Source organism: Pyrus communis, chromosome 2, assembly GCF_963583255.1.
Source record: "Pyrus communis chromosome 2, drPyrComm1.1, whole genome shotgun sequence".
Taxonomy (NCBI): domain Eukaryota; kingdom Viridiplantae; phylum Streptophyta; class Magnoliopsida; order Rosales; family Rosaceae; genus Pyrus; species Pyrus communis.
Genome location: NC_084804.1, coordinates 13,007,300 through 13,032,966, shown reverse-complemented (window position 1 = coordinate 13,032,966; position 25,667 = coordinate 13,007,300). Strand labels below are relative to the sequence as shown.

The 25,667-nt window shown below is 35.6% G+C and overlaps 5 protein-coding genes across 6 annotated transcripts; 2 read left to right on the top strand and 3 right to left on the bottom strand.

Moving 5' to 3' along the window:
- Positions 1 to 3,665: 3,665 nt before the first annotated feature.
- Positions 3,666 to 5,066, top strand: LOC137721821 (uncharacterized). Of its 2 annotated transcripts, none has more exons than XM_068460834.1 (3): positions 3,666 to 4,075; positions 4,192 to 4,377; positions 4,624 to 5,066. In XM_068460834.1, exons 1-3 carry the CDS (start codon positions 3,775 to 3,777, stop codon positions 4,671 to 4,673), a joined length of 537 nt encoding a protein of 178 aa, XP_068316935.1. In that variant the 5' UTR covers positions 3,666 to 3,774; the 3' UTR covers positions 4,674 to 5,066. The 2 variants fall into 2 exon arrangements, with proteins under 2 accessions (XP_068316935.1, XP_068316944.1); XM_068460843.1 differs by having other exon boundaries at positions 4,606 to 5,066.
- Positions 5,067 to 8,203: 3,137 nt separating this feature from the next.
- Positions 8,204 to 9,673, bottom strand: LOC137725261 (xyloglucan endotransglucosylase/hydrolase protein 2-like). The gene is made up of 3 exons (XM_068463889.1): positions 9,617 to 9,673; positions 9,266 to 9,462; positions 8,204 to 8,570 (listed from the first exon to the last, which is right to left on the bottom strand). Exons 1-3 carry the CDS (start codon positions 9,671 to 9,673, stop codon positions 8,204 to 8,206), a joined length of 621 nt encoding a protein of 206 aa, XP_068319990.1.
- A 4,512-nt stretch (positions 9,674 to 14,185) lies between these two features.
- On the bottom strand, positions 14,186 to 15,782 carry LOC137724789 (xyloglucan endotransglucosylase/hydrolase protein 2-like). Its single transcript, XM_068463482.1, has 4 exons — positions 15,614 to 15,782; positions 15,062 to 15,165; positions 14,723 to 14,922; positions 14,186 to 14,600 (listed from the first exon to the last, which is right to left on the bottom strand). Exons 1-4 carry the CDS (start codon positions 15,780 to 15,782, stop codon positions 14,186 to 14,188), a joined length of 888 nt encoding a protein of 295 aa, XP_068319583.1.
- Positions 15,783 to 16,861: 1,079 nt separating this feature from the next.
- On the bottom strand, positions 16,862 to 18,302 carry LOC137724788 (putative xyloglucan endotransglucosylase/hydrolase protein 1). The gene is made up of 4 exons (XM_068463481.1): positions 18,113 to 18,302; positions 17,912 to 18,012; positions 17,497 to 17,699; positions 16,862 to 17,228 (listed from the first exon to the last, which is right to left on the bottom strand). Exons 1-4 carry the CDS (start codon positions 18,300 to 18,302, stop codon positions 16,862 to 16,864), a joined length of 861 nt encoding a protein of 286 aa, XP_068319582.1.
- A 6,329-nt stretch (positions 18,303 to 24,631) lies between these two features.
- On the top strand, positions 24,632 to 25,613 carry LOC137725980 (small ubiquitin-related modifier 1-like). Its single transcript, XM_068464829.1, has 3 exons — positions 24,632 to 24,859; positions 25,150 to 25,299; positions 25,397 to 25,613. Exons 1-3 carry the CDS (start codon positions 24,749 to 24,751, stop codon positions 25,451 to 25,453), a joined length of 318 nt encoding a protein of 105 aa, XP_068320930.1. The 5' UTR covers positions 24,632 to 24,748; the 3' UTR covers positions 25,454 to 25,613.
- The last annotated feature ends 54 nt before the right edge of the window (positions 25,614 to 25,667 follow it).

Below are 25,667 nucleotides of genomic sequence, written 5' to 3'. Positions count from 1 at the left end.
ATGTCACATAAGCATACAAGTTCATGGGATACTTCTAATAGGATTCTAGGCTCACATTGTCATAATAGTTACCATACATGTCATTCATATTATCAAGAAGGTAAATACACATCTATATCACAATAAAGTGTCTCATACACGTAAAGTGAGATATATATTACCTAGGATGGCTCACTAACCGATATAGCCTCACTAAGCGCTAGTTAGTCTCTAGTAATACTAATTTTAGTATTCAAGAATGATTAAGAACATTTTGGTCACAATCAACCCTTGTAGATCAATCTGGAAGATCCGCCCACCAGATTTTCAATCCATAAGTTCCTAAGGTCCTCAAATATTACATATAATAACATATTAAAGTTTGGTAACGACCTAACGATCGGATCGTCAATTGTTATAATGATCAAGTGGTGGCCTCTAACAAAAATATGTTCAAACGATGGGATTTTGTCAATCGGATGTCACATATTGAATTTAGCCTAGAAGGATAGAGTTGGCCCATTGGCTGCGGTAGTTTCCAATGAACGGAAACCCAATTTTCTGACGAACTCCAAAAATTACCAAATTTTACAGAAATGTAGATCAAGTCAAAGGGAATCATTTTTATTCCTGGGCCGAAGTCCAATTCAGCTGGGAAGTGGCCTGAAAAGGCCTTGTTCTGCCTGAAACCCTAGAAATGAGTGTTCTCGATTCGATGCCACAATGAATTCTGACGCCCCAACCAATGCATGGGCTTTGTTTCTGAGGTTAAGAGGAGTCTATTGGGGGTGGTGGTCGACTATGCTACCTTCAGAAATGGCAGATTCTAGGTGGTAATTGGCTTTAATTCACCGGAGAAACCACTGTGAAAGGCATCGAAAAACATGGATGCTGCCAAGTCAGGTCACAAGTCAAAGAGAGGGTCCGGTTCCCTTCTTCTATTCTCTTTCCTTTCCCTCATTTCTTCCTTTTCTGATTGGTCATCCCCTCCCTTCATTTCTCCAGTATCTCTCATTTTCCCCCTCTCTACCATTGCCATCTGGCAGCTTCTAGCCTTTTTTTTTTTTTTTTTTTTTTTTTTTTAAGCCTTTAATTTATTTGTTTCAACTCCAATTCACGAACAATTTTCGCCTACGCGTTCGTAGGATCGAGCTCTATCTAATTATACTTAGTGAGACCTCGTAAAGTCCATGGATTTTTAATGATTACTGACCAAAATTCAAAATTCAAACTTCGTAATTAGTTTAATTAAAATCTAAATTTAATATAAAATCACGAAAATAATATAAAATCTCCTTAATACAAATATGTAGTTTGCAATAGTGAAATCCAGGAACGGGATTTCACAGGCCCTTACTACTGAGCTCGTCCCAGACCTACCGCCCAAGAGGCCTGCAGCCTTCTAGTGACTCGATAGGCTTGCAATAGGCCTGCAATCGTTCTGCAGGGCCTGCCCTGTGTATTGCAGCCAACCCAATCAGGTTGGGCTGCGCTATTTTTTTGACCCAAGGTCAATTTTTGGCATTTCCGCTTGATAACCATACCCATTTAATTTTTGGGACTTTTTGGTTAACGCTAATTAAGCTTTAATTCACTGGTTGCTTGGTCTGCTACCAATCGAAGCTAATATGATTTAAACATCATTATTTTGCTTTCACGATCAACCCTGTATGGTCCCAATCCATTGAATTAATTACAAGTGACCAATAGTCCATTAATTTGACATAATATCCAAAATTATTGGCCTGGAGCCAAGTTCTGGACATTAACGATTCAATATTTTATTTCTTTTCTTTGGACCGTTGACTCCCTTTCGTAGTTTCGAATTTAGTGCCTTTGAAACTCGAAGATTTCATAAAACAATACACCCATGAAACCTCGACGTTTTTCCATGTAAAACATGTCTTAGAACCCGAATGTTCTAACTTTCATGATTATGGATATGTTATTTCCATAGCACCAATCACAATCTTGTTCCCTCCATTAAGTGGATTGTCGAACTTAACAAGTTCGATTTCACTGATTTGGACGTTTCTTAACCAAAATCACTTTATGTGGATACAAAACGTGAATCTCCACTTGACTACCAAGAAGCTGAGAAACCATTGAGGCCAACAATGGCATGGAAGAGCTTAATAAGTCTCAGCCATGATCTTCACTCGAAGACTTATGCTTGAAGCATTACAAATGAAAATACTTCCCGAACAAGGAGTCCATGGCTCTTTGGCTTACTATTTCGGACCGTTTGATCATGAAAGACATTGCTTGAAGCACACCATGATTACGTCTATGAATGAGTACAATTTTGAAGTTTATAAAACCCGATCGAATTTTGACTAGAGAATACTTTTCTTGTTGTTTCTAACTCGCTCCTGAAGCAGCAGTGTAGAGAACGGAAGTTTACCAAATTCTCGGATCTAATTACTACCACAAATGTGAGAGAAAGATATATACACAGTTTGTCAAAGCCTATTGAACGATATGCCCTGCTTCGACATGGATGTACCGAACAGATTCGCATGGTTCGATTGAAACCTTTCGAACATGTCTGCCTCTCACACCTACTTTAGGGTTTGTTTTTACAACATATGGTAGAATTAGGGCTTGCCAAGTTGTGGCATCATACCCGAAGCATGATCTTTGGCACCTAAGACCTAAAACTTAAAGAATAAGGAATATTGTTCCTGAACCTCAACCTTGTAGAATCTACTTCTGTTTTGATGGAAGAAATCATTGGTTATGCACATGTTCGTGCCCCTACCAATGTCGTTGAGGAGTACCCCTCTCGTATTTAATATGTGAGACTAATTTTGCTCCACCAAACATCAATGGAAAAGGAGAATTTTGACATGAATGGCCATGTTGGCCGAATCCACCTTAGTTTGTGAACATTTTTTTATGTTCTTGGATTCACGTTTGGTTTTGTTTTAGCTATGGTTAATCTTATTAATATTGTCCTCGAATATGAGTTAATTGAATCATGTTTTTTTTAATACATGTGACCAAACTCAATTAAACACGTGATGAGGTACGAATGTGAGAAAGTTAGTTGTCTGAATGAATGCGATACTATGCACACTAACTTTATACCTAAATCACACATCTAACAACGATTTTAGGTCTATCCAACCTGATTAAGAGCATTGGCACACTCCTTGTTGTATGAATGGTACTAAATTACTATTTAAGAGACCTTATATTCACCTTGTACCGGAAGAACGCTATTGAGTTTTAAGGATATTTGAGATGACGATGATCATAAATGAAACCACTGTTGGAAAATAGAATGGAACGTCTTTGCACCACCTCTAAAATACAAAGCCTGAAGCTATACTTTGGGGCCAATGAGCTGCCTCCCAACTGGGATGCACCACATGTGGCAAGCCTAAAGTCTGGTGATTTGAGCAGTTTACTTGCTTTGGCATAAATGTATAAAAAAAATTAGTGTTTGCTCATTGTTTCCTTTAAGTAAAGGGAATTGTTATTAGTATTAAAAAAATCTCATTTGACATTCCAAATTTTCTATAATTATAAATAAAAAAATACTTAAGAGAAATGTAAAATAAGATTTTTGAAGTGTTAATAACAATTTCTTAAGGAACCTAATGTTTTATTTTTCAATCACAATTTAATTCACCAATTTTGACCCCCGACCCACTCTAACAAAGAAAGAAACTTTAGACACTTCCGGAAACCGTTGGAAGCCAACGCTGTAAGTTCTACCACTCTCTCCGACTGAAAAACTCTCTAAGAAACAGAGAAAATAAGAAAAGGAAGCAACTTCTTGTTAGAGAGATGTCAGAAAACAGAGTCAGGACGATAAAGCTTCGCTGCCCATCGGCTGCGAAAACGGCGTCATTCGCTGCACCGGAGGAGCAGAAGCTGGACCTGGGCTCCATAGCCAGAGCGTTCGGGGTGGACCCACAAACGCTGAAGCTCAACGGACACTTCATCGGCAGAGGCTCCGACCTCATCGCTTCCTCGGTCACCTGGAAGTCCCTCCTCTCTTTCTTCTCCACCAAACGACTCCCCACGGGGGAAGACGACGCCAACCCCATCGTCGTCGACGGCAAGCTCTGCAGAGCTGGCACCAAGAGTGAGTAAATACTACTAAACCACTGCTTGTTTATGGGTTTTGGGCAAATAGGTCGGGTCGGATTCGATTGTTTCTTCGTTAGGATTGAAAAAGATTGAATCTTTTTGGTTTTGCAGGAGTTGGGTGTGACGTTGTTGATGATAGCAGTGGAAGAGAGGCAGAGTTGGAAGATGGGGAATTTTTGGGGATGAAGAGTAAAAAGATGAAGACGACTAGCAATGTTGGAATTTGCTCCAAGAGGAAGCAATTGTTGGAGGATGTGAAGTTGCTCAAAAAGTTGAAAATTAGTGAAACCAACCCAGGTATTTGTTAGTGATAGATAGGCACTTTGTAATCTGGATCAAGTTTTAATTTGTTTTCGGAAAAGCTTGCGTATTGATACTCTGTTACTGCATATCATGACACTTGGAACAATGTTGACATTATTGAGATGATATCGATCCAATGGATCGAATTTTTCCGAAGTTTTTTGGAGTGGTTTTTGGTTCATCTTTATGTTATTTAACTGGCTTTGTTAACCATTCAACCAGCTTGATGGATATTTTCAGATATTCAAGGAAGCAGTAATGGACTGTGCAAGAGCATCGCGAGCAACTAATTCAGTTGCAGTTATATGAGTGGGAGTATGAAGAGGATGACAGAAGATGAGGCAGGTGTGGCTTCTCCTTGCAAAAAGATTAGACGAAGTTCTCATGTTTGCTTGTTCTTAGTTTCCATCTATTTGGTGTCTCGTTCTCGTGCGCTACCTGTGGTCATTCAGTCCAGTTGGGGTTCTTACTATAGTAGAATCCTCGATTGGGGAGAATCCTCGATCACTCTAGAAATTTCACAAGCGAAGAAATCTCATAGCGTAGAAAAGAAAGGACAAATTTTTTTGATTCGAGGCGGATCCCTTTTGTGTTCCCTATTTTCCTTTGTAATTTTGGGCCAGATACACTTGATATTACTTGTAAATGATGAGAATATAATGCAAGAATAAGTCATATATTGGTTTCATTCACTCAGCCTAAAGTAAAAATAAAATGGATGCGAATATCAAACATAAAATTCAAACTCTAGGTTGAAACTTCCATTAGCCTTCAAAATATCCATCTGAAACAATAATGAACTAGAAATTGAGTTAAAAGATATCAAACATCTATAGACATGGTGGATGAAATATCTTATGAAGCCAGGGTTACCACACTTGCTTCAAGGTTTCACGGTCTCTGCAGCGGTGGTGTAGATGTAAGCAATCACTGATTCTCCGGCCAAGCTTCATCAGGTTGGTACAGGAGACTGACTCAGAATGAAGATGTTACCATTCCAACTGCAAGCAAACGTCAGAAGCTGTTAATTGAGTAACAAGCACAAGGACAGATTCCTGAGCACTAGATACGAGGTTTCACGGTCTCTGCAGCGGTGGTGTAGATGTAAGCGATCACTGATTCTCTGGCCAAGCTTCATCAGGTTGGTACGGGAGACTGATTCAGAATGAAGATGTTACCATTCCAACTGCAAGCAAACGTTAGAAGCTGTTAATTGAGTAACAAGCACAAGGACAGATTCCTGAGCACTAGATATCTCACTTTCTTTCTGCAAATGATCCAGTTGAGCAACTGGTCCCCAAGCTGAAGGTATACGGTCAAAGACTTGGTAAGCACACATCTTCCACTGATCTTCCTCCTGAAAATTTGAATTCAAGGACCAGCTTGTATGTAATTTTGTTTCATGGGAATAAGTCGTAACGGTTCTCTAACTATCGGCTTCTACAACAACTATAAGTGTTTGCCGAAGAGAAATTCCTGAGCCTACCCCATCTGATTCAAATTCACCAGCCCAAGCGCTAACTCTGTGAATGATAAAATCCTTTGTACATAGATGGTCTATCCATTAATGCAGAAAGCCAGCTTTATCTCTGCACAGAAGAGCTTGAGCCAGAAAGTTAGCTTCTCGGTAAACAGCCTTGCGGGGAAATGTACCATACCTCAAACTGCCTGGCACCGGGCGATAGCCCCATTCAGGGCCAAAATACGTCGTAGACGATTCCAGGAAGTTGATTGATGCACAAAACTGAAAGAGCATGGGTTAAATTCTTCCAAGAATCATCCACCTGTTCTGAGAGACATCAAAGACAGCCCACAACTCCAACTCCAGAATGCTTGGCAAAGTTGCTTGCTATGGGATCAAACCCACTAGTGATCATATCCAGCAGCCTTGTGTGAAAGATAATTCCATTTCCTTAATATGAGACTTCTGAACGTGTCCAACCAACACTACCCCGCAAGTTATATGGTAAAGACTGAATGCCCATGCCACATTCAGGTTGCAAAGTTGTATTAGACAACATTCATAACAGAAACCTAAAGTTTCTCCCTGAATCATTATTCGACACTTCTAGTTTCATATTCTTCCGCACACCATATACAAGGTCCAACCTTTATGTGGTAGGAGATCTGGAATTCAAATTTGGTTTATCAAGCTACGTCAGGCACTATTATTAAACAAAACCCAGATACAAGATTCAAACTTTATCTCTCCAGTGCATTATTCGATGCCAAATTTAGTAAATTTGAAAAGAAAAGATGCCAGAGGCAAATGTGATGACTTACCAGCTGAGATAAGGCTTTGGAGAAGAGATGGTGGCAGCAGCCATTGGACCCTGCCCCGGAAGTGGAAGTGGGCCAGCACCTTTCGGTCTGGCAATGGCATCACAAACAACTCCGAGAAATCTTCTCGACCGATTCCTAGGCAGCTTGGGGAATGGAGAATTGGGGAGAAAAGTAAGAGAGAGAGCAAGAGGACTGGATGTCTGAGAAGGAGGAGGAAGGCTATGAGGTGGAGGAGTGGGCGAGCTTTAAAATCGGAGTTTGGGCAGCGTTGCGGGAGTGGCTTTAAGATGCGGGCCAACGGGCGGCGATTCAGATAGTCCGCCGTGGGAGAGCGTAGCCGGACTTTGATCAGTGAACTAATCGATTAATAAGTTCATACGACATTAACCATCCATTTCACAGTATGTTTTATAATATAATCTAAACTAATTATGTTTTAGGTCATTGCTGGTAGATCATTCCTGCAAAATTTGCTTCAAGCAAAACTCGTTTAGATCATTTGGCAAACAAATAAACTAGTATTCATCTTCATTAGTAGGTAAAGGGTCTTAGTTTCAATTATCGCTAAAAGTAAATTTGAACAACATTGTTGCTAGCCTACTGTGAGATTAAACTCACCTACTCTTCTTTAGTGTAGATAATATTGTTTGTTAAAAAAAATCACATTAGTAAGTAAAAGGTTTTAGGTTCAATTCTCACTAAAAGCGAATTTGAACCTACATTATTGCTAGCTCATTGTGAGGTTAAGCCCACCTCCTCTTCTTTAATGTAGATAATATTGTTTGTTAAAAAAAATCATAAGAATAGATTGTTAATTGAGCATTGGACCCAAACGAGTAATTGGCTTACTAATGGGAAGGGCAGTACATGATGAGTAAATTGTAGTAATGGTTCTTTAATCACTCTTGAGATTTAATCACTCTTGAAATATGATTTGGAGTAAATTGTAGTAATGGTTCTTTAATTTTAACTCAATTGAAGCAATGATTCATCAACTAAAAATCCATTATCATTGGTTCCTCAACTCACCAAAATGTGAAACTATAGTCCCTCAACTAAAAATATATTACCATTGGTTCCTCAACTTTAATCCAACTGGAGAAATGGTCCCTCAATTTTAATCCAATTGGAGTAATGATCCCTCAACTTTAACCCAATTGTAACAATGGTCCTTCCAACATAACTCATTTTGACAAAATTTTGACGAAGTTGACGAGAATGACCATAACTACACGTTTTGATGAGTTGAGGGACCCCAATTATAGCAAAGGTCATTCCAATATAACTCATTTTGACAAAATTCTAACGAAGTTGACGAAAATGACCATAGTTACATATTTTGATGAGTTAAGAGACCAATTGTAATAGATTTTTAGTCGAATGATCATTGCTCTAATTTGATTAAAGTTGAAAAACTATTATTACAATTTATTTTTGATTTGTTATATCCATACATGTAAGAAAAACCCACCGTTATTAAACTGTGCCTATGGATCGTGGCCTTTGTCCCGTTTTCTAGTAGTGAAACTTCCTCAATCTATCCATTCAGATCGCACTCTGGTTTCCTTGGAAAACCAGCTGAACAATAGTCATATACCAAAAATCTTCTAATATCCTCGTATTTTTGTCGTTCGTTGGAGTCAAGTTCCCAATGCTTCCTACTGTTCCACCAATATCTGTGCCCATAACAATCTTTGATGGAGTTCTGTGGTGTGCAGCCGTTTACGTCAAATCCTTGGTAGTGAGCTTTAAAAGGTGCATATCTCCAATCTATATCTGCATCACGAGTTGCCCACTCTGCGTTCCACAAGCTTGCTTGTATTTTCATTGGTTTTGATATGTAGGGAACTCCAAATTTTTTGTTGTTCTTGAAAATCCTAATTGGGAATTGGTCAACATAAAATCTACAAAACGTATAAAAGAGAAAAAGTTAAATAAGTGAAATGTTAAGTTGTTAGACTGTGAATCAAATCACTCATTTAACAGTTTTGATTCATATATAGTAATTGTCTAACAATGTAAAAGACACATGATGACAGGAAGAACAATATGTGGATGTGACTATTACACAATTTCATGGTGGTTGTAATGAATTTTTGTAGTTGTGATAATTATTATTGTTTATTACAAGCGGTATTTTATATTATTCTACATAATATTTAATGATGGTTCTAATGAATCTTCCTACTCAAGATAGTTTTTTTTTTTTTTTTTAATTTTTTTTTATTACAAGCGACATTCTACACTAATTTACAGTAACGAAATGAGGAGAGTTGAGACGTTATGGGTTAAATAGGAAGATTTAATCACCAAGACAATTCACCACTTTCCTCTAGTTATGGTAATTAGTAGTGGGGTAAAAGAAAGAATAATGCTATTATCGATAGCATAAACATCGGGATAACATAAACAATACTGCATGTGAAACCACATATATTAGACACATCAAATATGCTAGTTTTTTGTGTCTAAATAGCATTACTCGAATAACTAGATATGTGAATTAAAATCATGACTTTAGATTAGTTATGTGTATTCTGACAAATGCAAATAACATTTGATGATTGGGAGGCTAAGACATGGAGGATGTGATTCTTACACAATTTGATGGTGGTTCCAAAGAATTTGGTAGTCATGATACTCAGTGGTGGGGTCAAACCAAAATGTCATGGTTTCCTCTCTACCGCCCTGACCATCTATAAAAACATTTGTCAGCAATAATTTTTCCCCCCCGGGTTTGCTTCCCAAAAGCTCAAAGTCCAGCTCATCCTGATGAGGTTCATCGCCTGAAGTTAGCTGCATATACATATATATAATTATTCACATATAATTATTAATGCAAGTCACCAATGAATATTTTGCCTCGATCGGCCATATTTTGGGACAATAATATTAATTCATGGAGAAAAAAAAGGAAAAAAAAAAAGAGAATGGATGGAATAATATTCACATAAAAAGTTATGCAAACATCAGCAGTATTCCAGGCTTCTGGTAATCTGATCCTCATGTGAAAGAACCCAGAACCATAGCTTAGCTTGGATATAAACCCTGCGCCTGAAATGTGCAATGTACTTAATAAATCAAATATTTATATCTATTTAATTTAAGATAAATAAAGGAAAGAGAGAGATAAATAATTATCCTTATTTATGGTTACCCTCGATCTATAAAAGTCTTAAAGAGAGTAAAATCTCACGTGTTCAACTTTGTTTTTCTTAATTTCTTGATTAAGGTGGGTATGATGGACCAACTACAGTAGTCAAGAATCAATCAAAATAACTGGCTTCGTGGTTTCTTTCTCATAACATGCAATTGATACTAAAAGTTAAAGTTGACACGGTAAACACATAAAGTTAATTTATCAGTCTTAATTTACTCCATATTTAACCGTAGTTTTGGTGAAGAAATGGAAAGAAATCGACAAAAACAGCTCATGAGAAGGAAACAAAAATATTTGTCGGTGATTAATCATGCGTGGGGAGAGATTTTCATTAGTTGAAGAAAATATGGAAATGATAATGAAAGATGTTATTGGCACTTTGTAATTAAGGTCATTATGCACTTCTTCATTTATCCCTTGTGTTTTTAACAAAATTAGTTCCTGATGACTTTTTTGCATTGTCAATAACGTCGCCCTTGATAATAATCCGAAGTAATTCCTTGAAATGCTAGAGTTCTATCTCTCTTGATTCAAAGAGGAAAAATGAGCATGATATATACCATTACCATGTGAGCGTTTATAGTTTATATGGCTGGTTACACTCTTGCAAGTATCCAACCAACATGTAGAAGAAACGCACAGAAACGCATCATTAAAAACAGCCATTTTTAGAAGGGAAAAAAAAAAAAAAAAAACTACTACTAATCAATGTTTTCAATTTTTTATTTTTATTTTTATTTTTGACAAACGATAGATAATCTACCTTAAATTATATGACTGTGTAAAGGGAAAAGAGTTTGAATCCGAGACACAATAGATTGAATAGGAAAACCTTATCCACTGCTTATATCAGCGTTTTCACGTTGGGCAATGGATAGATAATCTACATTTAAATCATATAATGATGGTGAGGAGCATGGTCAAGGTATGTAACCCTAGCCTTTGCCCCAAGCCCATATATGTACTAGTTTTATTAAACTTATGAGTTATGATATTTCTTTATTTTTAAAATCAGTTAGGAAAGAACAAAAAATTTCATATGTGCAACTCGCAAACAAAAAATTTCATATGCGCACCTCACAATTTTTATTTTTTCAATCTTTATTTTTTCAATCTTTATTTTTTCATTTAATTGTCAAAATTTTGTTTGGGATGGAAAATTTTCACGGTTGGGTAAGTGTGTCAGTTTTTTGGGTGTGACAGTCACACAGCACTTGATGTTACTAACATATACTATGCCCTCGGTTTCACAAATTGTCATATTCCTCACATGTCATTAATCAATCTGAAAAATATAAATTGTGATCAAGAGATCAAAATTTATGCAAATTAATAACAGAGTTTGAATAATGAATGCATGAAAGAGATCATGGATCGTTAGCATCAAAAATTCAAACAAAGAGGACAAGAAGAGGATGAATAATTGAATATTTAAATTGTGATATATGATGATAACCCGAATTATTATCCAAGGAAAGCTCGACTTCTCTCCCTTGATACCGAGATTTGAAATGATCAAATCCCCATTTGACTTCATAGTTCTCATCATAGAAAATGTCACGTGCAAGCATCCCACCAACAAGTTGGAGAATTAACACAAGGAAACCCAGCACTGGAAAATCCATTTTAATCCAAGACCCTAGTGCCCCTATAGTGGTGGTGGTGCAAGCTATAAAAACATATATGTGCTGTTTTTATATAAGTGTGTGTGTGCCTGCGTGTGTGAGGTTTAAACGTCTTCCTGTAAGAAATCCAAATTAGAGAGAAGCAGAAAGTGTGTGAGCCATCATTCTCTCTACCTTACAGCTGATCTGTTTCCCACACGCTATTGACTTCTCCGGATATCCTATCTCCATAACAAACTACATCTCGTATTAATTTATGCATGATAAAAAAGGCCTTTCAAAAATTGTAAACGAGTAATATATGTTTATTAATTAGTTCATAAGTTTGTATATATACAAACGATACTAGAGGAGGAGGAAACAAACAAATAACATCGGGTGTACGAGTAAATGCTTTTAATTAATTAAAATGTTATATGCCCCCTTGCAAATAAGTTATGTTGTTTAGAAGCATCCTGTAATATACATGTAGGTCTCACATAAATTGGTATGTTCCACCTTCGTTGAAGAGTATCAATTTTGTGTATTGGTATTAATGTTGGAGAATAGAGTATCACAATGACAAAATACAATACAACTTATACATGGTATATTCCACCCTAGACCCTCGGTCTGTTATAATAAACCCTACATCTGACCATTTAATACATGATACACATCATCAATATTCTTCCTGGTGTGCTCCTCTCCCTTCAATGGAAATTCACCATTTGTGGAAGAATCTCCAAATCTAATCAGTACGTTAAAATGATGAACAAAAACCCTGCAACCTCCGTCAAGAGGTCCTGTGCAGCGATTACAGATGTAATCCTTCTTCTTCCCCAATAATGAACAAATTATCCTTGGCTTATAGGATATGACGATTCCTCAAACCATAAGCCAATTTCCATCTCTTGTTAAGCCAAAAACAAGGCAAAGATCGGTAGTGAATCTCGTGATGGAGGAGAAATTAAGACCATGACAAACTGAGAAAGACGCACCAATGCAAAAACTGACGAAGACGCCCAAACCCTGACGGCAACAGTTAAACGTGGAAATCATTTTGCTTCTAGAAGAATAAAAAAACTAAACATAATTATTGCTGATGTGCTATATTTTAAATCGTTAGATTACTAATTACCGGCTTGGATGCTGTGAAATACGGTTGAATGCACAAAGTCTAAATGTAAAGACTCAATTTTCGTCCTAAAAAAATGTAGAGACTTGGAATCTATTCAGGTTAGCTTTGAGTAAAGTTTGACGTCCGAAATAATTAAAGAGGACCAAATATTGTTGTATCAAAACAACAGAAAAAGTATAAGCTTGCAAAGCAAGCCAGGGTGCGTACGCTCATGCATAGTTTGACCAAATTATGTAGTTATAATTTTTGTTACGTGACAATGTTGAGTGACAAAATAATGCAATCCAAAATGGCCTAAATATTGAAATTTAGCGAAACGTCTCGCTATGAGAATCTAGCTTCGCTTACACTCGGCTAAATCTTGAACCTTCGCGTTGACCTTTCACTTTCTCTGTAGCAAAATTGCTTCCCTTTGCCCCTTAAGTAGAAGGACAAGAAAGAGATTTTTGGTTTTATTGCTCTCTCACATCTGCACTCATCAAGCCAACTTTACGTTTTGGGAGGTGAAACAGCGGTTGAAGCAGACATTTCAAAATGACAGCATCAAAGATATATTTATATATACATGGTCACAGTTATTCTGGATTGCGTTCCGATAAAGGTGGCCTGCTTGAAAGAAAGGGCGGGCACTCTCTTGTTTCAACCCCACTATATACTAACAACCTCTACGATAAGCAAGTGAATGGGAAGATTTCTTGTGTGTGTGTGTGTGTGTCTACATATATATATATATATATATATACACATATATATATATATATATATATCTTTTAACAATATTATTTTGTTACTCAATAGCAAGAACAATCTTGTACAAGTTTTTATCGAAGTTTTTGGTCGTTGCATAAGAGGGTTTTCGTACAAAAAAGGGTCTGACGTCACAACTTATTGCGTTTTGGCTGTCCTACTGTTGTAATTAGGCTATAAAGGTTACTAACCCCACATTAACAACTGAACCATTTTACTTGGCATTCCTTGAAGTCTCATTTCTGAGACAATAAATAGAGAAATATATTCGTAATCATAAGAGGCATAGTAATCCTTACACCATATCTGAACAAAAAGCCTAATCCTTCCTTAGTTAACTAGTTTGTGTTCTGTTAAAAATAAAAATAAAAATAATAAATAAATAAAATAAAAAAGAAAAAACTAGTTTGCGCATGTTTGTCTTAAACTCTTTTGACAAACGATATGGATGGTTACAAGGATACTTAATTATCCCGTTGATCATTTGTAAAAAAATAAATAAATAAATAAAGAAAAACAATAGAAGACAAATTAAAAAACTGATAAAAGAAGGCTTTTTGTTTCAACAAAAAACTAGCTCTCTGTAATTCATGTTCAGCAGATGAATGTACTTTGTTATTCAAGTCATCAAATTGCAATGGCATAGCGGCCTAAGTATGATAAAATTAATTAATTAGTCAATTAGTCATGCATCACATACATATAAAAATTTCTAACCATCCTATTTAACAAGTACAATGCAAATGTTCTTCAGAAAATACCAATAAATTTCATCTGAGATAATTACAGCACCAATTGGTACTTTATTAAAAGTATTATTTCTCCCTTTATTCTTTTGGTAAATTGTTTCCCTTGTTTATTTGTATTCTAATATTTCTGACCATTATGTAGCTGACCATTTTTCTGAATAACGCACTCTCGGGGAAGCCCGGAAGGGTACTTAGCCTTGTCATCACAGTAGTCGTAGTTCATGTATTTCTTTCTCACATTCTCGTATGCCTTCTGTTGGGTAGAATTTAGGTTCCAATACTCCATGTTGTTCCACCAATGATTGGAGCTATAACATTCTTCAACATCGGAGTTCTGTGCTGAGCACCCACTTATGTCAAATCCTTGGTAGTGAGCTACAAATGGTGCGTAAGTCCAATTTATCTTATGCCCGAAAGTTGCCCAATCTGCAGTCCACAAGGCTGCTTCGATTCGCATTGGCTGCGTCGGGTACGGAACTCCATAGTTTGTGTAATTATTGAAAACCCTAATTGGGGTGTCATCGATGAAAAATCTGCAAATAAAGAGGAGACTGTAAATTTGGACCTCAAGTTTACATGATCGATAAGTGAAGAATAGTCTAACAAGAGAACGATATATTTCATGGTATTGGAGAGATGGGAGATTGATTCTTACACAACATGATGAGGGTTCCAAAAAATTTTGTAATCGTGGAAATTTCCTGCTGGGTCAAACCATAGGTTAATCCTTTGCTCTCTGTTCCCCACACCATTTACAAACACATTTGTTTGCAATGTGATTTGCTGGCCTTCTATGTTACCCAAGAACTCAAAGTCCAGTTCATCATGCTGACTAGCACTAGCCTTTGACATTAGCTGCATGTGTGTATGCATAAACATAGGTATGCATATTAATTTAAGAAAATTAGATTCCATGGCAACAAGAGGATACATTAAAAAAAAAGAAAACAAATCTATATTATTATAAAGAGAATTATGGAAAAATATATCTCACATAAAAACTTGTGACAACTCCTGCAGTATTATTGTTCTCTGGTATCTTCATCCTCATATGGAAGAACCCAGAACTGTAGTTTAGGTACGAAGCAAATTTACACCCTGCAATGACCAAGTAGCTATTCAAATATTAGAAAAGAGGAAAGAGCTCATAAAGCCAAACGTAACTAATCGAAAACACTAATTGCTTTTTTTCTTTTTTCTTTTTTTGTTACCAGCTCTTTTATATATATGTTTTTTATAGCATGAAAGACTCACAAGTAAGAAGACTTACAAAATCCTTGGTCATCTCATATGTTTTCTAATTTTCTAGAAGTACATTCCATAACATCTATGGTTTGTTGGACATATTTTTCAAAAAATCATGCAAAATAGAGACCAAATTATGTCACACAGGTCGATATATATATACCTATAGGGCACATGCCATTTACTTGATAGAAAGAAACGTGATAATCATCACAACTATCAAAATGCAAATATTAAAAGATAGTTAATCATGAAATATCATTAGCACATCTAACAAAAATAAGAAGATGAAGATGATAACCGGAACGATTATCCAACGTAAGCTGGAGTTCTCTCCCTTGATTCAGAGACAATATGTGATCATTTCCCCATATGAACTCATAATTTTTATCGAAAGCAATGTCATCATTTTCAGCTGCAAATATCCCACCAAGTAGAAATAAAAACACAGAGATCACTGAAAAAGCCATTAGTTATAAGCTAAACCTGTAGAGGGAGATTGCTATCAGATTTTAGGTTGTTCTGGTGCCTGTGTGGTTATGGTGGTGCAAGCAATATATATATATAGATGATGATTTGAGGCGTTGAAGTTTTTCCTAACAACACAAAAAACCCAAAAACGAGTGTGAGTCATATATCATGATCGAGAGCCTTCACCAACTTTGTTACTTGTTACTTGCATGCTTTTGACTTCACCTATTGGTGTTACTAGGCTAAAAGGCCATGGCCCCACTTCTCATTTCAACCTTTGAAGAGATCTTTTAGTGTGCCGGGAATATAACTCATTCTAACTTTTGGACCGTCTGATTTGGAGTTGATTATCTTTTGGTATATTTTGCTAAAAACAAATTAATCCCAACAATCTAATCTGGAGTCTGTGACTTCTGTTGCAGCAAAGCGTCATCAGCTACGATTGAATGACTTTTCATTTTCACCTTTTTATTTATTTTTAATTCAATGCGTCATTCAATCTTAAATCTCAAAACCACTAATTTTGATGGCTAAGTTAAATGGGAAGAATACCGTGTAGTAGGTGTTGGTTCACTCTCCCTGGTATGACCAAAAGGAATATAGATAATGTGAAAGGTAGCTTTTTTAGACTGGCGTTGAAATTACTTCGATCCTTTAAAGCTCTATGTCTAGGTAGAAACCTAAATGAAAGAAAATTGCCAAAAGGTAAAAAGGGGAATATATTTGAGTACCACAACATATGTAGCAAGCTAGTCATAGAATGGTCATCTCTCATTAATTAGTAAAATGTTAATTTTATCTTTAATACTTATTATCTACACTACGAAATAGGACAGTGGACTAAGCTTACAATGAGCAGTCATAATAATTATATGCATTGTGTACCACTTTTGTATTCACATTGGCCACCATAAGAATATTGCAAACAAGAATATGAATTTTTCTCTAATAATTTTAATATTAAATAAGTATCGAATTCGGATTAGATCATATTTTTATTGTATTGAATTGAATTCGTAGCCAGTATTACACACTAGAATAATATTGAAAATAAAAAGATAGACAATTTACAGCTTAATTATTTCACTTGGCATTCCTTGAATTTTTCTCTTCTGAGAGAACAATAATCATAAAACAGATATTTCTGAGTCACATTCTCATAAGATCTTTGCTGCTCTGCGGTCAGATCCAAATAATCTTTGTCGTTCCACCAATAGTTATGGGATTGAGAAGAGCATTTGGCTCCAAATTGGCATCCATTTATATTAAATTTTTGATAATGTGCTTGGAAAGGTGACTGAGACCAATTTACTTTTCTGCCATTTGATGCCCAAGATTCTCCATTCCATATGCTTCCTTCCACAAACATCTTCAGTTCAGGGTACCTTGCTCCCAACATTGTATTGTTCTTGAACACTCTAATTGGGATGTTATCCACAAAAAACCTAGAATAAAAGCATGTACGAACTATATCAATAAAACTAATCATACCACATCTCTCACTTATTAACATGCTTCACAAACTATATGTAAATTTCACATCTTTTAAAATGTCGGTCAACAAATTAATTAATCTAGCATGCGCATTTTAGTGTTTACTCTTATTACGCTATCTATTTTCCGAAAAAGTAAACAAAGAATATACATTAAGATATAACAATTAAGGAACAATAAAGAAAGCTACAGTCTTTTGTAGTTTCTGAGTTTGCTTACACTACTTGGCTATAGTTCCATAGGATTCCATAATTATGAAAATCCTCGGTGGGATCAAACCAAAGATGAAGCCTCTGCTCTCTCTCCCCATTGTCATTTGCAAAAATATTTGTTTGTAAGGTATAATTTGGCCCATCGGTACCCAAGAACTCGAAGTCTAGCTCGTCATGGTTTCCAGGCTTATTATCTGGTTGTGAAGTTAACTGCGCATGCCATCCATCAAATCCAAAATCAGTTTTAATAATAGTTAATCGTCAAAATAATGCATGCAAGAAGTTAATGCATAGTTTTATGCATGCAACAAATTAAGGAACTTTGATATTAAACCCTAGCTAGGGGGTAGTTGGTGGGCAACTTGCAAAGTTTGTTTGATTTCCAATCACCTTCAAAAGGTAACGTCATACGATATGCTTACATAAAATGTTGTGACAACTCCAGGAGAATGGCTTGATGGCAATTTCAGCTTCATTTCAAAGAAACCCGAACCATATCCGTTCTTGGAATTAAATCCAGATCCTAGCATGCATTAATATGATACATAAGATTACAATTACCCAACCATGAAAAAGGAGATAATATTTACCCTAAGTGTGAGGAAATCAGATAGAATTAGAACCTGTAGTTTGGTCCAAAGAAAGCTGAACATCTCTTCCTTGGTTTAGTTTCAAGAAATGATCATTTCCATATCTGACGACGTAGTTTTGGTCAAAACTAACGTCGTCCTCAGCTGCTTCGCCTACATCATGCTTTCTAACAACTAGTACAACTAGTACTAGCAAAAATAGCAGAGAATACCAGGTTATCATGAATACTGATCAAGAAAAATGTTGTAATTAAGCAAAGATATTAAGGAAGCAGCTAGCTAGCTAGGGTTCCGTTTCATACAAGCTCTAATGAAAACTCTATATAGTTTTATTTGTAATAAAACAGATTGTTTAAGAGCTTCGATCGATATTTGCAATGTGTGGCCTCTTATTTCATAATTATTTTGTTTAAATCAAGCTTTTGAAATGTTTAATTTAGATTGGAGATAAAATTTTCTAGCTCCAGTCGATGTTAATTATGTTTAATTAACATATGCCGCAGAATATACATATATATATATATATATATATATATATATATATATATATAATTAAGGTTAACTAGAGACACCTAGACCAACCATGTCAAAGAGAAGAGGGAGGCTGCAGGCGATCACACAAAACAGAAGCATCCACAACCACAGGTGGCACTGGCAGGCGTACGTTTTTATATTTATCGTTTTTAACAAACCACTACTACAAAGGGGGATATTACTGTCGGAGTAAAAATGACAAGAAACACTACCTACTGTCAAATTATTGGTAAAAATCCGACATTAAATCGTGCAATGTCGGATAGAGAAACCGACACCAATGCTACCGTCACAAAAAGGGTATTGACATCGCTTAGGCCCCTTAATCTGCCACCATAAAGTAAAGTAATATAAAATAAAAAGGAACAAAGGCGTCGCTTAAAACTAACATATAGGTACTAATGTCGCTTATAAGCGACATAGAAAGGAACAAAGGCATCGCTCCAATCCGACATTAAGTAACAAATAAACAATTAAAATATCACAGTTACTGTTGCTTCCAACCGACATCACTTGAGTTAAATAAATAAAATAGTCAAGCTGCTGTCGGTCGTAACCGACATTACCTAACATCTCGATAAAACTGGCAAAGGTGATGACGTCGATGATAAGTGACACTAGATATATTAAAAATAAAAAATAATAATAAATCTTCCTCAGGGTCCGCCAACCGTTTAGCATTAGCTTCATCATTCCTTCTCAATTCATTGTTCTCAGTCATCAACACTGCTACTGAACTCCTGGATGATCTTCTGGAAGAATTATTTTGCACCAGTTGTGTGGTTCATTGTTTTCAACCGCCTATTATGCTTATTTTTTGCAGCAATCAGCCCACTGTCGAGGATCCACATTAGGAGGTGTGTTCTCGTGCTCCTCGACCGGTTTATTAGTATAATGTTTTTTTTTTTTTTCGCCATATCATCTTCTTGAAAAATAATAGTTTCCTATACTCACCAAAAAAATCAAGCAAATTAATTATTACCATAAACATTGACTTATTATACTTTCTTCAAGTAACAAAAAATATTTATACCTTTATTCTATTCCAGCTTCCCTGCGGTCTGCCTTGATCATGCACCAATCTCTCACCAACGGAATATTTCTATAATCTCTAACCTCCGCCGCTACATGTTTTGAAAAAGCACTAGAATTTTCACTAATGCATTTTCCAAACACATCAAAAGAACAAGGTTGTTCCTTCCAGTTGGGAATTGAGGGTCCCCGTCCTCGTTGAGTTGTTCCTTATCAATACAGAAAAAAAGAATTAAAAACCAAGGACCAAAAAACAATTTTCAATTTGGGCATCATACTAGTTAGACTAAAAAACAAAAAACTGAAACTAATAACCATAATAAATTAAAAATGGACCACCTTCGACTTCTTCCTCTTTGAATTGGATTTCGTCAGTATGCACATCTTCAAAACGATCCAACCGTCAAACTTGTTTGTATATGCTTCAAGATCGCATACGCCAAAAATTGCAAAAACAAAAAAAACAAAAAAAACATTCAGAGATCAAGTAATGGGACAAAACTTTCCGACGGTTATAAAATGTAAAATCACGATTTAACGGTTATTTTAATTCCGATTTTGATTATTTTTTATAGCTACACTCCTTGATCCTATATGAATACAATGAATGAATTCGATCTTCAATTTAAAATATTTACACTAGCAGATACCACAACATCTTATGTTATAATTGATGAAAGTATAAATAAACTCTAAGTGTTAGTGAATCTATCGTTTTGATGGGATACGCATTCTACGAAACTAATTTCAATGATCCAACCGTCAAACTTGTTTGTATATGCTTCGAAATCGCATATGCCAAAAATTGCAAAAAAAAAAAAAAAAAAAAAAAAAAAAAACATTCAGAGATTAAGTAACGGAACAAAACTTTTCAACGGTTATCAACAAAAAATCACGATTTAACGGTTATTTTAACTCTGATTTTGATTATTTTTTACAGCTACACTCCTTGACCCTATATGAATACAATGAATGAACTCAATCTTCAATTTAAAATATTTACACTAGTGGATACCACAAAATCTTATGTTAATACTTAATGAAAGTATGAATAAACTCTTAAGTGTTAGTGAATCTATTGTTTTGATGGCAAACGCATTCTACGAAATTAGTTTCAACGATCCAACCGTCAAACATATTTGTATATTCTTCGAGATCGCATACACCAAAAATTTCAAAAAACAAACATTCAGAGATCAAATAACGAGACAAAACTTTTCGACGGTTATAAACGAAAAATCATGATTTAACGGTTATTTTAACTTATATTTTGATGATTTTTTTACAGCTACACTCCTTGATCCTATTTGAATACAATGAACTAATTTGATCATCAATTTAAAATATTTACACAAGTGGATACCACAAATTCTTATGTCATGATAATCGATGAAAATTGAGGATTTTGTAGAAGGAATAACATGCAAGCTTTGAGTTCCATTGGCAAGGTTTAAACTTTTGAGAAAGGCTTCACAACCTTGAAAACAAAAACTCTTTCATTTTGCATGTCCTTGCACATTTAATATTTTGTAATAGACTAGTAGTGTATGAATGTTTGTTTATTAGTCTCTTATTTTCGAGTATAGATGTAGTACTTAAACGACAAATGTGTTTTACTGTTTCGAAGTAATATTTATGTGGCAATGTGTGGTATGTGCAAATTTAAGATTTTTTTTTTTTTAATGGGTCGTAACGGGTGACACGACACGACCCATTAAGATAACAGGTGTTACACGAATACGATAGACACGACCCATTTGCCAGGCATATTCTAGAGGATATATAAAGGTCACCAATCTGTCGCCTACAACCGCACTGGGTTTCAAAATATTTTAAAAAAATTTAAATCTATGTCGGCTACAAGCGACACAGGCTTTGAAAATATTTAAAAACTTTCTCTAGTGTCGGGTATAAGCGACACCAATCTTCTTTTAACCGACGCTAACTTTATGTCGATTACAAACGACACCGGGTTTCAAAATATTTAATAAAAATTAAAACTCATGTCGACTACAACCGACACTGGCTTTGAAAATATTTAAAAACTATCATTAGTGTCGAAAAAAAGTGACACCAGTCTTCTTTTAACCGACGCTGAAATTATGTCAGTTAAAAGTGACACCACTATTAAAAAAATATTAAAATCTATGTCGGTTATAAGCGACATTAACAGTTTATGTTGGTTATAAGCGACAATGATTCTGACACCATGTAAAGTAGGTGTCGTAATGTCTTAAGCGCCACTATGTTTTATAAAAACGACATTAGCCACCGACACAATTAAGACCCTTTTGTAGTAGTGAACAAATATATGTGTTTGCAAATTTAGCAGCTGTCGAAGTTTTTATTTACAAAGATGATGAGGCATATATGCATCATTTGGAGCTTAGAGTCAAACATAATAACATTAAGTTGACAGTAATATATATAGATCACTTGATTCAACAATTGGATGGTTGGAGTTATTACATTATTAGTACAGGATTTGTTGTGTATCCCCACTTACCACCTATCCTACACATTTAATCAAGGTTGTCAGTGCGAAACTACATTAGAAGTCCACAGGGTCTTACCGTTGGTACTCCGCATCTTCACAGAGAATTCAATTCCTTACACATATATTACATATATATAAATATGTGTAATGGGAAGTGTTATTAGCACTCTAAAAATCTCATTCTACACTCCTCACAAGTGTATTTTTCTTTCCAAATATAGAAAGTTTGGAGTGTAGAATGAAATTTTTGGAGTGCCAATAACAATTCCCATGTGTAATATATATATATATATATATATATATGTGTGTGTGTGTGTGTGTGTGTGTATCGCTCAATGATTATTTATTTATAAGAAACCGATAAGTTTATATCTTAATCAAACCCAGCTAGTTAAACTAGTTGCACGTCTAAGCTGAAAGGCTATCCACTAATTAGAATTCAAGTGCTGAAAGAAACACACCCCATTTCAGAGTTTGCGAACAAATTTCAAACTTCAAAAACATGAAAACAAAAGAATGGCTTAATAATAAAAAAGAATGTGAAATACAAAGTGACAGTCCAAAGGAAAAGGTGATTCGGTTTAAAGAAGGGTATTAATGTGTTGGGAAAAAAAAAAAGGTAGTAATGTGACAACCGGATGTTCAAGTGAAAAATTGATAAATAAGAAAAAAGCAAATTTAAGTTGGGTAATGTGTATCAAAACAATCCAATCAATTAGGGTCGGGTCAAAAGCTAATTAAAAATTTCAGTAATCTCATCCATCAAGATACGATCTCTAAACAATCATCCATATAGTTTAATCTTGTCCAAAAAATACTCTAGCAATAAATTTTTGAGGTGCAAGTTGCCATATCGCCTCATACATTTGCCTGAGACAAAAACATTCTATGTGGGGTTCAAAAAAAAAAAAAACATTCTATGTGAACCAACACTCCCTAGATTTCAAGCTCACCCAATTTCTCATGGTTCTACTTCTATCCACTATATAGGGTTTGGCCCGACATTAAATGTTTTAGGCGTGCACGGAAGAATTTCTTCAAACCAACCCGCACAATCATAGTTTGGTTGACTTTATACTTAATTAGCATATAGACACACACAAAGTGTGTAAGAAAATTTTTAATTTTTAATTTTTAAAATAGAAGGAGAGAGAAAGAGAGTGATAGAAAATGTGGGAGTGAGAAATTTTATTTTATTTTATTTATTTATTTATAATTAATTAAAGATATGTTAGGATTACATGTAGGTGAGACTTTGAAAGAAAAAACGCAAAGTTTGGTTGTGTGAAATTACATTTCTGACCTATTTTTCTTATTCATGTTATGTTTTAATTAGAAAGTTAAACCGGTAATCTTATAAAATTTTAATGGGTAAATTATAATTTCATACCTCAAGTTTGAGGTCTATTTCAATTTCTTACATCTTCAAAACATTTCACTTTCATACCTTAAGTACTATTTTATTTCAAAATAATACCTCTGTTACATTTTTCATCCACTAATCCGTTAAATGCTGACGTGGCTGCCACATATATGTCACCTGGCTGCCAAATGTCTGTCACGTGACAAATAAAATAATTTAAAAAAACCTGAATTTTTTCAAAAAAAATAAAAAAAAAAAACCCCACATTTGCAACAAGAAGAAGAAGAAGAAGAAGAAGAAGAAGAAAAGGGAGTAAGGGAGATGGGTCTGGGTGGGTGGGGAGATGGGTCGGGGTGGGTGGGGGGACGGAAGGAGGGTCGCCGGGCCGGGGGGAGGGGTGACGGGAGAAGGGTCGCGGGGGGTAGGGGAGGCGGAAGGAGGGTTGCCTGGGTTAACCCTGCGCGCGCAGGGTTGGGGGGGGGGGGGGTGAGGTGGTTGGGGATGGACAAATTTTTTTTTCTTTCTTCCTCCCTTTTCTTCTTCCTCTTCTCCTTGCAGAAATGGGTTTCCATTTTTTGTTTGAGAAAATTTTTAAAAAATTATTTTATTTACCACGTGGCATACATTTTGCAGCCATGTTAGCATTTAACGCATTAATAGATGGAAAATGTAACAGAGATATTATTTTGAAATAAAATAGTACTTAAGATATGAAAGTGAAATGTTTTGAAGATATTGTAATGAATTAAAATAGATCCTAAATCTGAAGTATGAAAGTGTAATTTACTCAATTTTAATTGACAATAAGTGTTTTATTAATAAGTAAAGATAAATGAATGAGATCTACAAAGAATCAAATCCAATCAGAACTCCCCAAAACTTCTGTTTAATGGAAAGTACACATCACCATTCACCATAAAGAGGGACGAAAAAGCATGAAAATGACTCTTGAATCCAATCCTACTGCAAAAGTCCTACACATGCGCAATCTCACCCGTTGGATTCCCTCTCAATAGATTTCAGCCGGCAATTGTGATTCCACATCACACAGCTTTTTACCCTTTACAGCTACAAACAACGATTCCGTCTCTCTCTCTCTCTCTCTTCGCTTATGTAGCGTTTATATTACGCATAGCAACTCCGCGCCTGCTTTTTAAGTTTGGAGCATCAGAGGGTTTTGTGTCTGTGTGCCAAAGAGTAATTTAGGGGTGAGAGAGAGAGGGAGAGAGAGCCGCATTGTAGGATGATGTCAGCAACAGGTGGAGGTGGCAGTGGAAGTGGTGGTGGGCGGGAGGCAGAGAAGAAACCCCTGGATCAGTCTGCTGCCCACATTAACCTCAAAGTCAAAGGGCAGGTATACATACAACATACAGCATATTCACAGAAGGAAGTTACCTATAATGGGATGTCATTGCATCAATATCTCAAGTTAATCACGCATTGTAATGCGTTGGTCATTTACTTGGAATATCGCGATGGTTACATGCCGTTGTAGGTAAGTTCTTCTCCATATTCACATGTTTGCATGTGAATATTTTCACGATTGTTACTTGTTAGTGATTTTTGAAGATTAATTTGCTAATTTTGACAATAATTCTTCCTACTATTGTTAAATTTGACAATAATTTTGACAATAATTTATAGGATGGTAATGAAGTGTTTTTTAGAATTAAACATACGACCCAGCTGAAGAAGCTCATGACTGCCTACTGTGATCGGCAGTCAGTGGACCTGAACTCGGTTGCCTTCTTGTTCGATGGCCGGAGACTCCGGCCGGAGCAGACTCCAGAGGAGGTTAGATATTGAGCAGTTTCTCAATCTGAACTCAGTGTTCGTTTATTTTTAATTGAGTTTGCAGCTCACATTTTCCTTTCTTTTGGTGTTTTTTTAGCTCGAGATGGAAGATGGCGATGAGATTGATGCCATGCTGCACCAAACTGGGGGGTGATCATGAAAGTTGTTGAAACCCTTTTTTTCTTATATCTTCTATATTTTGTAGAAAATTATTAAGTCTTTAAGTTTCTGTTTGTTGGTAGTAAATGTGATGAAGTTGTGATGAGATGAATATTTGAAATAAACGTTTTCTCGAGGGCGAGATCGAGAGTTAATGTGTTAAACAAAGTCTTCAAAATGTTCACAAATAAGAGTTAACGATTGAATAT